Below are 14,502 nucleotides of genomic sequence, written 5' to 3'. Positions count from 1 at the left end.
GGGGTTTAAACAGCTTAAGTAAATTTTGTCAGCCACAAACAATAACTTTAAAAACTCAGAAAATGTTTTGATAGATTAGTAAACTGTGAGAAATATATTACCTTTATAAAAAAAATTGATAATCTGAAACTGTTTTTAAGAGCAATTATCGCACTGACATTCCTTTATAGCTCTTTATCTGGAGATCAGACATTTTCTTAAATATGGGGCAGCTTAGGCTTATTTCACATAGCAAAAATCATAATGATATTTATATTTGCACTAAAGCCTGAGGAGTCATAATGCATTAGAATATACAGGGTCCTGTTTTAACCATATGATTCTTTGGTTTCTTGCCTGGGTCATATAATATATGGATCTCAGGAGAAAAATCTTTCTCTTGCAATCTTCATTATTCCCATCCTTCCAATCCAATCTTGACTCTCTAACTTAAGCACTTTTAAAACATGATATCCAAATTCCAATTGCAAAGGGAGTTTCACTACTATATCTAGGCTTATTTTGGGCTTGAGTGCAATGGAAAACAGAAAAGTTAAAAAAAATATCTTTACCTTCTTGCTTTCTTATGTTTCTTGGGCTCCTGAATTATTGTAAAGATGAGAGAAGTGGAAATATCAGATAGGTGGCAGTCACTGTATGGCAAATCCTGCAGAATCCTTTATTTAAGGCAGTAGCCTTTATAATAGGCAAATATAATGTTGTTAGAAAAAATGTTTTCATAACATTGAAGCTTTTTTGCACTTTCATTCATTTGCACTTGTTCGGTTTGTCTTTTGATATTTGCACTTTTGTCTTTTCATTATGGAAATAACTATAATTGTATCTAGTGCAGCTATTCTGGAACACTGTGTCCTGATTATGCAGAAGGTTAATCTAAAAGAAAAAGCAAGATGTGATATGTTTTGTCAATGTATACAATAACAATAATTTATTACATTATTGTTATTTTGAAATTATTCAAATGATGTCGAATGGATGTTTTTGTTGTTCAGATTTTATGAATCATTTATTTAATAATGTATGTAAAATAAAATTAACAAAATGAATACAATTAATAGAATTATTACATGTTTAAAAGGGTAGAACTTCAGCTCACTGGAGCAAAAGAAGCACCTCTGTGGGGGAAGTGCTACTATAGAAAAGGTACAACTCCTGGGTCCAGTAAGTTGACAGTGATAGAAAGGGACTTGAAACACGCCTTCCATGTCAGATCTGGTGGAGCATACTTAACAATAGACATGTTGTGAAAGTTCCTGAGTAACCTTGAAGTGAAATCTGACTGATTTCATGCACTATATTACCCTTCTTCAAATGACCTCCAGATATGCTAGCCTGAAAAGGTGGGAGTTGTGGTTATAGAAAGAACACTTGGAGGTCGTTAGATTGGGGCAGACTGCATTATATGATTCTTCAATTACTGTGTTCCCACTCTGGAGGCCAAAATGCTGAAGCTGTATCTGAGAATTAAAAACAGTAGTTAGAAAGAGCCAGAAAAAGGAACATTTTCAGGAGAACATTTTTTCCTTAAACAAAACAAGATAAATATAAAACAACAAAAATATAAAATACTCTTTTTTTTTTCTTAAACTGCCAAGTTATGTTAAACTCTGTATGAATCTTGACATACACAGTAAAATCCTTGAACATTTAATGTTGACTATTATGCATTTGAAGATTTGTAGCAATTCCAAAGTTTGATCATTTAACAAATTAAAGTTAATTAATACATAAATTTGACAGCTTTAGAATACCCTCTGATTTCACATGGACTATGTTTTTGGAAACAAGGATTATTTCTGTACTATTATCTTGTTACATTGTTTATTTTTCCCTTATGGAACTATAATCTAGAAATAAAAATGAGTCCAAGGCCGGACCACTCATGCACAATAAGTTTGTTCTGCACGTGGTTCAAATTAAGCTTTCATTGCTTTTACTGAAAATAACTTACAGAATGGAAATCAACCTGAGAATTCTAGTAAGTAGTACTTTAATGCCATATATAAGTGTATTGGGATTGAGAAAACTTCTTTAAATATGCCCAGATGTGAAGCTCATTTTAGCCAACCATCATTTCAGCCTAATCTGCTACACAGTGAATGTATGAGATTAGAAAGATTTTTGTATTTATATAAAAATTAAATGGTGACAGCAGTTTGATTCTTCAGAGGCAGTACCACCATGCAGGTGTCTTAGTCATAGTAATGTTTTGACAGCCAGCCCCCATCAGATTATACAATCAGAGTCCTGGCAGCATCTTCAAGATACACCTATAATCTAAATCAGTAATATTGGAAGAATTCATGTCAAAGACTGCCTGCAAATCAATTACACTGCCAACTACTGAAAACATTTATTACTACCAAAATGTAGGTGAACTATGATTCCTAGCTGTTCAAATCAGCATAATTAATACTCAAGAATGCTGAGCATAATTCTGTTATATCTGAAGGGCCACAAATTTTTCATTTCTGGATTAGATGGAGTCTGATCAGATTTTAAATAGTTATTAATAGGTTATATGCTGCATGCTTTCTGTCAATAAAAACACACACCACTGCACTTTAATTCTTGAAATTATTATTATTAAACTATTGATGATGAAATAATAGCAATGTGATATTTGATCATATGATCTGAAATGACATAGCCTTAATCCAAGGTCTATTTGTGGTTTTGAAATGTTATCCCATGAATGTATATTAAAAGTACTAGGTGGAATTAGGCCTGCAAGTAAGAAATGATCACATGTTTCAATCCCATTTGCACTTATTTTCAAATGCAATGTTAGAACATAACAGAAAGGTGGAAAATTTACAGACATAACCAGCACTCAATCACATTCATTTTAACTTTAACATTCTGATCCAGGTAAAATCCTTAGGGCTTATTTGTGTTAATAGTTCATCTCCCATTAGTAGTGATTTGACATGCTGATAATATATATAAGATTAAAAAGAAGCTCTCTCTCTCTCTCTCTCTCTCTCTCTCTCTCTCTCTCTCTCTCTCTCTCTCTCTCTCTCACACACACACACACACACACACACACACACACACACACACACACACACTCAAATAGAAAATAATAGTAGAAAGTGAATTGCAACCATGATTTACCAGATACTTAATCCCCGTATGATACTGTCAGGCTTCTTGATCTGGATTTGGTAGTAAATCATGAATTTGGCACAACATGCCTTAGCTTGATTCCTTGATATTACTTGATTAAAATAATTCTTCGGTACTTGGCTAGATTACAGACTTTATTGCCTACAAGAATGAAGCCATATAGAACAGTTGAATGTCTATTGTTAGTGCAGAAATATAGACACTTATATTCTGAGGGTGTTAAATTATGAGGTTTCTTCCTTCTGCTCTTCCAAATTAATGGATACTGTACTTGGCAAAATGTTTCTTAGTGATTTTCAGAATAAGCAATTGTTACATGTTGGTGTAATAGTCATATCTGGCCTGGAACTGCTGGTCTCACTTGCCATAAGTCTTGCAAGTATGCATATTTTGTAAGGAATTGAAAGAAGAGCAAATTACAATAAAATAACAGATAACATTTTAGTTTAATTTTAGTTAATCTATTGCTTTAGAATGCTGAAGTACAGGATACCGTCAACATTTCCTCAAGATGTAAGTCTTTCTCGATATTGTGTGAGCAGTATTTATCTTTACCTGAGGCAGAAAGTGTTTTTCTTTATTACCTGAACTCAATTTTATCACAGGTTAAATCGACAGAAAACCTATCAACACATTATAAAGCTAATTTAGTATGCATGATTTTATCATTGCTTGTCAAAACAATAACATTGTATTTCTGCTTGTAGTGTGGCATGGTATAGCCTTTGTACCAATTGCTGTCTCAAAACCTATAGTACATATTTGAATAATGTGAACATTTCATGGGATGAATTGCATTAATTGAGACTTACCTGTATTCAGACTCATTAGAACAGTATTTCTCAACCTTGGCAACTTTCTATTATGAGAATTTCAATTCCAAGCCAGGGAATTCTGTGAGTTGAAGTCCACACATCTGAAAGTTGCCAAGATTGAGAAACTTTGCTGTAGACCAGGAGTGTCAAACTGCCGGTCCACGGGCTGGATGTCACTTGGAAGCCATGCCCACCTGAGCTCTGGCAAGGGAAAAAAAGTCACGATATGACGCAACACCCACATGACATGGCGAGTTTGACACCCCTGTTCTAGACTGCCATTTTGTGGCATTTATAAAGAAGCACATATCTTAATAGCTCAGCTCCAGCATGTGAATTACTTCCAGAAAGCAAACCTTTCTTAAATATTTTTCATTTCCCCAGGAAAGCCGAGTTGGCCTCTAATCTTCCAGTGAGAACAAGTATCCTCCATCACCATTATCTTCACTTTTCATTCCCTCAGAGCCAAAAGCTGGGGTAATAATTTACTTCCCAGCATAAGCCACTCCTCATACTTTTCTGACCTTCAGACTAATTTATAAAAACAAAAACATGAGGAAAGGATAACACAACCAGGGCAAAATAGTTAGAAAATGGAATTATTTTGCTTTTAGAAAGGCACAGAGGAACTAGCCTTCTGGCAGTATCCCCATAAGCAGGTAAGGTTTGGATTTATCTCTGTATTTCATATTTATGTATTTTTGGAGAAAGATCTAAGAAAATGGTAGGTCTGGGGAAACTAATTCTAAAATCATGGAATATATAGGATAGAGCAGTTACTTAGAACTGAGCTATGATACCTGAATTTAGATATCATACTGTCCTTTCTGATAACAGTTTGTTCCACAATTTAATAAGTTGGTTTTAGGTCTCAGAGTCTTATGTCCTGCTATGCAGATTAATGCTACTTCCAGTATTAGACATCAAAATGCATTGTTGCAGCATTTTCATCAAAAAAAAAGACCAAAAGTTATGGACAATTCAAGAGTGTAACCAATGGAAAACAGAGTCCTCACTTAGCGCAATTGGGACCAGCAATTATGTCACTAATGGGTGCACTTGTTAAGTGAAGCAACCTATCACCATGCCTGACTTGTGACATCAGTTCCGCTGTGGTCATTAAGCAAATCACCAGTGCTCCATTGGTCATTAAATGTGATCTCACACACTTGCAGTTTGCAACTTCCTGCTGGCTTCCCCATTGACTTTGCTTGTCAAAGGCTGGCTGTGAAATTTGCAAATATTGATCATGTGACCGCAGAATGCTGCAATTGTGGTAAATGCATGCTGGTAGCCAAGTGCGTGAATTGTGACCATGGGGATGCTGCAATGACTGCAAGTTTGAAGACCAGTCATAAATCTATTTTTTCAACTCTGCTGTAAGTTTCAATGGTGGCTGAACTAGGCAATCAGTAAGTGAAGACTATCTATAATGACATCTATATCTCACAATATGATACAAATAAGATAGCCAGGAAGATGATAAAAACCTCAAAGTATCCCATAATTTCTTGGATTTCATATCCATTTATTTGAACAGCAGGACTTCCCCCCCTTCCTGCATTTTGCTTAGGGCTTAAACTTGATATGATGGAGATGTATTTATCTTCCATCCCTTGTTGGCTATTATAAGAGCAGAATTGCACCAGTATAAATTTTAATCTATGCTATGATCTAGAGCATTGTGTCTTTCCTTCTTGATAAATACAAATGCAATTGTATTCTAAATCTTGACCTAACTTTTGTAGTCACTTTTCAAGCTCATTTTCTATATTGAGAATTCTCTTATTGCTAATTTTAATGTATATAACAGACAATTGGCTCTTGTGGCTAGGATGCTAGGTTGGAGATTAGCAAGTCTGCGTTCAAGATCCAAGTGTTGCCATGGGGCAGGGTAAGCTCTCGTCCTTTACTCCAGCTCCTGCCAGGGACATGAAAGGAGCCACCAACTGAGCGCCCCTGGGCAACAGTGATGTCACCATCTAATCCTTTCAACCCAGAAATGCCTTGGTGCTTCTGATATGTGCAAACAAAATGCTGTTTGGGAGCTGGAATGAGGAGAAACTTCATTTTTATTCAAGGATAGGTGAGAACGACTTGTGGCTAGAGTGCAAACCCAACCTGAAGGACTAGGATTGCCTATAAAGAGTGGAAGCCCTAAATACAGCCTCTCAAATCTCTGCAAACCAGCCAGCAATTTAAAATGTTAGTCTGACAGAAAGGGACTCATATTGCCTGAGAAATAATTATAATAGCTTAATTTGATTTAATTTAACCAATGTTCTTTTATTTTTTCTGTGGTCCTGGCTATCCAGTTCTTTTGGGACTGTAGTCATCTTGTGTTCCATTCAAAAGTCAAGCACTAATGCAGAAGCTTGCACCAATGTTTGCTCCTGACTTATTTGGCACTCAGAGTTAACTTGTAGCCTAGTTAGAAAATGATTTGATGGAATAGAACTGTTTGGTAGTTCTCTTTTTGTTGCTTTTTTTCTTTCTTTTCACTCAATATATCCTATTCTTTTGTTTTTATATATAAAAAGTAAACATCTCAGTGGCAGGTATCAACAATAGCTCCAAACTCTGCATAGTGGCAGAGAGGGCAGGCAGTAATACTTGTCCCTAAATCACTGAAGTCCAGATATATATTTTTAAATGCAACAACACAGTCCCAGCTATAACATGTCCACTAAAAACACATTTTATGCTAGAGAAAAATGCATGTGCTTTAGTTTTGCAAACAAGGAAATTGAAAATAGAGTGTATTTATCTCTTGCAATGCAAACCTTCTACTGTATCTCCAATTGAAGGACATTCCATATTTTACAAGACCCTAGAAAATATAGACAGTTCTTTCACTAGATTTAGTGAGGAAAAAGGTCAATCTTTTGCTAAACAGCAATTAGCAATCTGCAGCACTATTACTATTTTTGCCAACATCGGGCTGAATCTTGAGTTATGTTTACATACTTATCTTCCATTCATAGACCAGGCATATTTCTATTTTATTTTTCTGACTATTTGACATTTTAAAATAATCAAATATAAAACTCAATAGCATATATAAATGATAATCTAACAATATTTTATTTCATACTGTCTTAGTGGCCTTAATAGTAGAACTGGTTTGGCAAGGTTTTCTTTTTCTCCCTTTATTGCTAATGACTTGATGTTCACTAGCTTTGCAGGCATTGTAATTTATATTAGTGGGAGTGCTTTGAACTTTGAATTTGGGAATAGTATGGAAGAAAGATTCCTAGTTGGACATTCTGCCTTTTATTTCTTTTTGTCAGTGAGGGTAGATGGTTAGCCTTGATGTACTGATTTTATTTACTAGGATAAATTCTAATATGCACTTGCAAGGGGAAAAATGATGTCATCATGATCTTATGATATGCACATCAGCATTTTGACATTATCACAGATTCCAACAGACACTTATGATAGTTATGAATCTCAAACTGTCCATTATAAACATGTCTATATAAAGAAACATACTGTTGAAAGAAAAATCTTCATCAGGGTCCAGTCCAAGCTGGGAATAAACAAAATAGAGACTGCTTTAGAAAGAAGGTTGTAGTTTATTGAAGAGGAGAGCCAGACAGAAAGATGGCTCTAAGAAAGCTGACCACATGTAGCTGGGAGTTGTGGGTTTTTATACCTTCTTGAGCTTTTGTTTGGAGTTGTTCCTGTGGTATGAAATTTGACCTGAGTCTGAGGGTGCCTTTCTGGTATTCTGATGTGGTGGGTTACTCCTATCATGCCCCAAAGATCATATCCTGGTTCCCTGGGGCTGTGGCTGATGACTGTTGGATTATTTGGTGTGAGGGATTGTTGATTCTAGGGATCTTTTTCTAATCCAAGCTTCCTGGCTCCAATCTAAGGAATAATAGTAAAGTTGGAAGGGACCTTGGAGGTCATCTAGTCCAACCCCCTGCTCAGGCAGGAAACCCTATACCATTTCGGACAAATGGCTGTCCAGTCTCTTCTTAAAAACCTCCAGTGTTGGAGCATTCACCGCTTCTGGAGGCAGGTGGTTCCACTGGTTAATTGTTCTAACTGTCAGGAAGTTTCTCCTTAGTTCTAGGTTGCTTCTCTCCTTGATTAGTTTCCATCCCTTGCTTCTTGTCCTGCTTTCAGGCGCCTTGGAAAATAGCTTGACACCCTTTTCTTTGTGGCAGCCCCTGAGATATTGGAACACTGCTATCATGTCCCCCCCTCGTCTTTCTCTTCATACCCAATTCCAGCAACCATTTCTTATATGCTTTAGCCTCCAGTCCCTTAATCATCTTTGTTGCTCTTCTCTGTACTCTTTCTAGAGTCTCAACATCTTTTTTACATCGCGGTGACCAAAACTGGATGCAGTATTGCAGTGTGGCCTTACCAAGGCATTGTAAAGTGTTATTAACACTTCACGTGATATTGATTCTATCCCTCTGTTAATGCAGCCTAGCACTGTGTTCGCCTTTTTGGCAGCTGCAGCACACTGCTGGCTCATATTTAGGTGATTGTCTACTAGGACTCCAAGGTCCCTCTCACAGTTACTACTGTTGAGCAAGGTACCCCCTATACTATATCTGTACATTTGGTTTTTCTTGCCTAAATGTAGAACCTTACTTTTTTTAACCATTGAATTTCATTTTGTTATATAGTGCCCAGTGTTCAAGTCTGTCCAGATCCTTCTGTATTTTAAGCCTGGCTTCTGGAGTGTTGGCTATTCCTGCCAGCTTGGTGTCATCTGCAAATTTGATGAGTTCCCCATCTATCCCCTCGTCCAAATCGTTGATATAGATATTGAAGAGCACTGGGCCCAGAACAGAGCCCTGGGGCACCCCACTACACACTTCCCTCCATGTAGATGCAGTTCCATTGAAGACCACACGCTGAATACGGCCGGTCAGCCAGCTACGGATCCATCTGGTGGTGGTGCTTTCTACCCCACATTTTTCTATCTTGTCAAGTAGTAGGTTGTGATCTACTTTATCAAATGCCTTACTGAAGTCCAAGTAAATTATGTCCACAGCATTCCCCTGATCCACTAATTTTGTCACTTGGTCAAAGAATGCAATAAGGTTTGTCTGGCATGATCTATTTTTGACAAACCCATGTTGGCTTTTAGTAATGATTTTGTTTGCCTCTAGGTGTTCGTTAATTTGTTGTTTGATTATCTTTTCCAGGATCTTCCCAGGTATTGAGGTCAGGCTGATAGGTCTGTAATTTCCTGGATCCATTTTTTTTTCCTTTTTTGAAGATGGGAACTACATCAGCTGTTTTGCAGTCCTCTGGTAGTTCCCCTGTGCTCCAGGATCTTTGAAAAATATATTTCAGTGGTTCTGAGATCACATCTGCTAGTTCCTTGAGAATCTTGGGGTGTAATCCATCTGGTCCTGAAGATTTGAACTCATCTAGGCTGGACAGGTGCTCACTTACCATCTTCTTGCCTATCTTAACTTGCATTTCTATTCTGTTTTTTATGGCACTATTTTTATTTATTTATTTATTTATTTATTTATTTACAAATATTTATATGCCGCCCAATCCCAAAGGACTCAGGGCGGTGTACAAAGTTAAAAACAGTCATAAAACAATAAAATAAAATAATCCAGTCATACCGCGAGTCCAATCATATCCCGGCCCCCCGAGGACATCAGCCCCAGGCCTGCCGGAACAGGAGAGTTTTAACGGCTTTCTTAAAGGCCGGCAGGGTGGGAGTAGTTCGAACCTCGGGGGGAAGTTGATTCCACCAGGTCGGAGCCACCACAGAAAAGGCCCTTCCCCGAGGGCCCGCCGGCCGACATTGTCTGGCCGACGGGACCTGAAGGAGGCCTAATCTATGGGACCTCACCGGTCTCTGGGAGCTGTGCGGCAGAATGCGGTCCTGTAAGTAACCTGGCCCTATGCCATGAAGGGCTTTGAAGGTGATAACCAACACCTTGAATTGCGTCCGGAGACCCACAGGAAGCCAGTGCAGCTCGCGGAGGATAGGTGACACGTGGGCGTACCTTGGCGCGCCCACAATCGCTCTCGCAGCTGCATTTTGATAGGTTGGTCTGTTTTTTCCCTTTGTGCAAAAAATGAGTTAAATAGTTCTGCTTTCTCCCTGTTGCTTGTCACCTTCTTGCCATTTTCACCCACTAATGGACCAATCATTTCCTTCACTTTTTTCTTGTTTTTTACATGTTGAAAGAAGCTTTTTTTTTGTTATCTTTGACTTTGGTCGCAAGCCTTAGTTCATTTTGAGCCTTGGCTTTCCTCACTTCACCTTTGGAGGCTTGGGCTATTTGCTGGTATTCTGACTTAGTTATGTGCCCCTCTTTCCACTTTCTATACTTGTCCTTTTTATCTTTCAATTTGTCAGAGAGTTCTTTATGCAGCCATGCTGGTTTCTTTTGAGAGCTGTTATTTTTCCTCTTTGTTGGTATTGTGCTAGACTGGGCTTTTATTATTTCATTTTTCAAAATTTCCCAAGCTTCTTGAGTTGTTTTCCTCTTGAGGATTCTCATCCATGGAATCCTTCCCAAGCTCTAAGTTTATTGAAATTAGCTCTCTTGAAGTCCAAGACTCTAGTTTGACTGTGTTCTATTGCTTGTGCTTCCATAATGTTGAATTCCAATATTTCATGATCACTTCCTCTCAGGGTTCCTATGGCTTCAACACCGTCTATCATTTCATCTCTGTTAGTGAGAATTAGATCCAAAATGGCTAATCCCCTAGTTCCCTTCTCTACTTTTTGGGAGACAAAGTTGTCTGCTAGGTTTGTTAGGAACCTATTTGATCTTCCACTTGGTGCAGAGTTTGTCTCCCAGTTGATGTCAGGGTAGTTAAAGTCCCCCATTACTATTGTGATGTGCTTCCTACATACTTTAGTTAGCTGACCAGCAAAAAGTTCATCTATTTCCTCTGTTTGGCTGGGTGGCCTGTAGTATACACCTATGGCAATGTCATTTTTTCCCCTTTTATATTGACCCAAATGCATTCAAGACAGTTTTTATCATTGTGCTCTATTTCTGTAGAGGTGTAGTTATTACTTATGTAGAGAGCAACTCCACCTCCTCTTTTATTTGGTCTGTTTCTTTTAAATAATTTAAATCCCTCTAGCTGTGTGTTCCATGTGTGGGTTTCATCCCACCATTTTTCCGTAATGGCAACAATATCATATCTGCCCTCATTAACCTGAATTTCTAGTTTACCCTGTTTGCTGTTCATACTCAGTGCATTGGTGTATAGACATTTGAGTCCTTTATTTATTTATTTATGAGACTTATATACCGCTTTAAGTGCAAGCACTCTCTAAGCGGTGTACACCAGTAAGCAATGTATATATATATTTACGTTGTCTCCAACAATCTGGGTCCTCATTTTACCTACCCCGGAAGGATGGAAGGCTGAGTCAACCTTGAGCCGGTGAGATTTGAACCGCTGACCTGCTGAACACAGTCAGCTAAAGTGGCCTGCAGTACTGCACTCTAACTGCTGTGCCACCTCGGCTCTTATGACCGGCCCTGTTTACTTTCTACATAACCTGTGTGGTGCCTGAGTTCCCCTATTGTCTTATCACCTAATTGGTTAGTGCACTTTGTGTGGCACTCACTATTAGAGGCTTGATTTTGCTTGACAGCAAGGTTGGTATTCTTACATGCACTGATAGCCCTATAATTTTTAGATTGTCGGGGACAGGGTTGTTCTGAATCAATTAACTCACTGTCCCCGCTGTTTAGTTTAAATTTTCCTCCAGAAAATCTGTGAATTTATAGCCGAGTAACTCAGTCCCTTTCTTTGATGGATGCAAACCATCTCTTTTGTACATCTTTTCATTGGACCAGCTACAGACATCGTGACTAATATATCCAAAGCCTTCCCCTTTACACCACTCCTTTAGCCACATATTGAATTGTGCTATGCGCTGGCCTTTTCCATTTTGGTCCTTGTACACTGGTAAAAGCTCTGAGAAAGTAAGCCTACAGTCTACAAGATAATCTGACAAGATTATCACATCCGCATTTCTGCAGACCTGGTTTCTGTTTGGGGCAGAGAGACTTGGGGGTGGGAATGGTTTCTGTCTTTAAGATCCTTTGGGGGAATATATTCTGCCTTTTTAATATTTCCCAAAATATTTCTTTCTCTGGATTCTTTCCACAATTCATAACAATATTATATAAGCATGTATGAATATAATTACTAATTGATTCAATGTGAGTTTTTATTTCAACTCTCCACAAATTGCTAAAAGAAGAAATAAGGAAATAACACCAGATTGTGCATACAGGAAATGCTTCAGAAAATAAAAATGTTACATAATGGCATGCACATAAGTATAAGCATTAAGACAGACATGCACAACATTTATATTCATTTTCATGAAAACTATTTCAAAAATGTCAGACTGAGACCAAGAAGGCTTAACAGAAAAAAAAGTAAAAACCGAAACAGACAAGTTCATCCAACAAGTGAGAAAACAAAAAGGTTGGTATTCTAGACCACAATCAGCAACTAGAGAAGCTACGTTATGAGGCTAGCAAGTGGCAGTGTCCTTACAATTTTAACACAGAATAAGTCAAAGAAGTTTGCTTCCCTTTTCATCAAGCCTCAATAGATGGTTAAAAATATATATCATCAATAGGTCTCCTTCTAGGGCAGGTACTTAGAACAGCATGTTTTGCTATCTATCACACTAACAGGTTGCAGGTGCAGAGATACTCCACTTACAATAATTGTTAGGCTATTCCTGATTGAGGGCCTAGTGTCATTCTGAAATACTGTTAAATCTGTGTCCAAAAATAACCCAGCTGACAGATCACAAACAGAGGACAGGTGAAATAATGGAGCAATTGATAATAGGGTAAGCAGACTACAAAAGGAACTGCAGTGCTGGCAGTGAACAGTATGGCTGACAGTATCAGACGTTGTCAGGTAATGACAATGGCATAGGAATAGCCAAAATGGCCCATACAACCTCATTAAAGTTATGTCCTGAAACCTAAGCTTTAATGGCCATGGAAGGCAGTTCCCAATGCCTGAAAGGGAGGGGAAGTCTTGTAGTAGCCTAATGGTCAATAGGAACTAGTCCAATCCCATTAATTACATGAGGTATTCTAGATTCTGTTCATTACAACCCTTATTTAAAACAATAGCTAAAAATATTAAGCTGCTTTAGCTGGAAATGAGAAAAAGGCCCTGTCATGAGGACAAAATTAACAAAGATTATCATGGCATGTTCAACTAGATTTGAGAACAAGACTACAGAAGTTCAGGAGTACAAAAGCCAAGTATCCTAATAGCCTTACCTGATGGCTTCTATAAATTTAACTTCAAAGTTACCATCTAGTACCAATTGCTACTCATCAGGGTTAATCATTCAGAGGGATTACTTATGAGTAACAACTTACTCCCATGTAATCAAATTTCTACACCTCTTGTACGCCTAAGGATACATCAGGAGCTCAGCCTCTGGAGGAAGCATGGAAGAAGGTGACTTGGCATCTTAAGTATTCTCTAGTGCTTGGCATCTTCGGGCTCTACCCCATCTTCTGACCTAGGAAACGATACTATAAGCTGATAGCTCCCATTTCACCTCCTAGACTAGTTTGAAAGACAACTTATTTAAAAATATGTAAATTACCCAAAATGGGTGTTCTGAGTATTGCAGTGAAATTCCACCTGTGTAGAGGTGATGTTGCTGGCATCTAGCCAATGCATAATAACATCTTGCTTCATTTCCTACTGAAGGAGAGCAGATCTTAACATTTGCAGGAGGACATAAGTTAAAGGAGCTTCATCCTACAACTCTCGTCCTAGCTAACAGGATAGTGGCCAACAGACAAACTTGTCAAAGAATTTCTTCAAGTTGTACCTCTATCCCCCCAGATTGTCTTGATGCACTCACCAAGGGCACAAGCCCTCTTCACAACACTGGGAAAGACAAAAGGTAAAGTATAGCAGATTTCACATCCACTAATGAAAGATGATATATCTGATACAATCTTTAATCTCAAACAATATTTGCTCGGTTGGTTAATTATAATTTCTTTTCACAGATATTAAAAAATGATAAATGGCTTGATTTCTACTATTTTAGTATATGTTTGTTTATTAATGAAATAAGGTTTGATTTATAACAAAGTCTGATAATTAAATTTCAATGCATTTAAATGGTGCATTGAAGTGAAAGGGTTTGTAAAGTGGCAGCTGTGGAAAAAAACTATTAACCTTGTATTTGCTTTTAAAGATTATCTGCAGAAATCAGCAAAAAGCTTACACTGAGAGGCATTTCTACCTACTACTGTCTCTCTATTCTGAGTTATTAAGAGTACAGGTGCATGGATAATGAAAATAATTAAAGCTGCCTTTTAAAAACCTTCTTTTTAAAACAACTCCATTATCAGTTTTAGTATTTTAGACAGGCATTTTTATAGACCTATTTTATTTGATGTACTTTAGTTTTGTTCTTTATTGTTTTACTAAGTTTTAAACTCATTCTATATGTCAGCTTGAGTAATTTGATGATTAGGTGGCTTTACAAATCCAATAAAATACTAAATACATCATCCTGTATGCAGTGCCT

At 37.6% G+C, this 14,502-nt stretch overlaps 1 protein-coding gene across 6 annotated transcripts in view; it reads left to right on the top strand.

Annotated features, from left to right (window-relative positions):
- SGK2 (serum/glucocorticoid regulated kinase 2) overlaps positions 1-14,502 on the top strand; it is a 44,391-nt gene that overhangs the window by 3,293 nt on the left and 26,596 nt on the right. Inside the window, exons 1-2 of one of the 6 annotated variants that reach the window (XM_039323650.1) lie at positions 4,490-4,603; positions 13,806-13,866. The exons of 1 other annotated variant lie outside the window; for it this stretch is intronic. In XM_039323650.1, coding sequence (XP_039179584.1) covers positions 13,815-13,866 — 52 coding nt within the window. In that variant the 5' untranslated portion in view covers positions 4,490-4,603; positions 13,806-13,814. Of the gene's footprint in view, positions 1-4,485; positions 4,604-12,007; positions 13,867-14,502 lie in introns of those variants that run through there. 4 more of the 6 variants (XM_039323653.1, XM_039323649.1, XM_039323652.1 and 1 more) reach the window with 4 other exon arrangements.

The sequence above is a fragment of the Crotalus tigris genome, unplaced genomic scaffold (genome assembly GCF_016545835.1).
Source record: "Crotalus tigris isolate CLP2741 ecotype Arizona unplaced genomic scaffold, ASM1654583v1 scf7180000024281.4978605, whole genome shotgun sequence".
Taxonomy (NCBI): Eukaryota; Metazoa; Chordata; class Lepidosauria; order Squamata; family Viperidae; genus Crotalus; species Crotalus tigris.
Note: the sequence above shows the minus strand (reverse complement) of the source record. Positions and strands in the feature narration are given on the sequence as shown.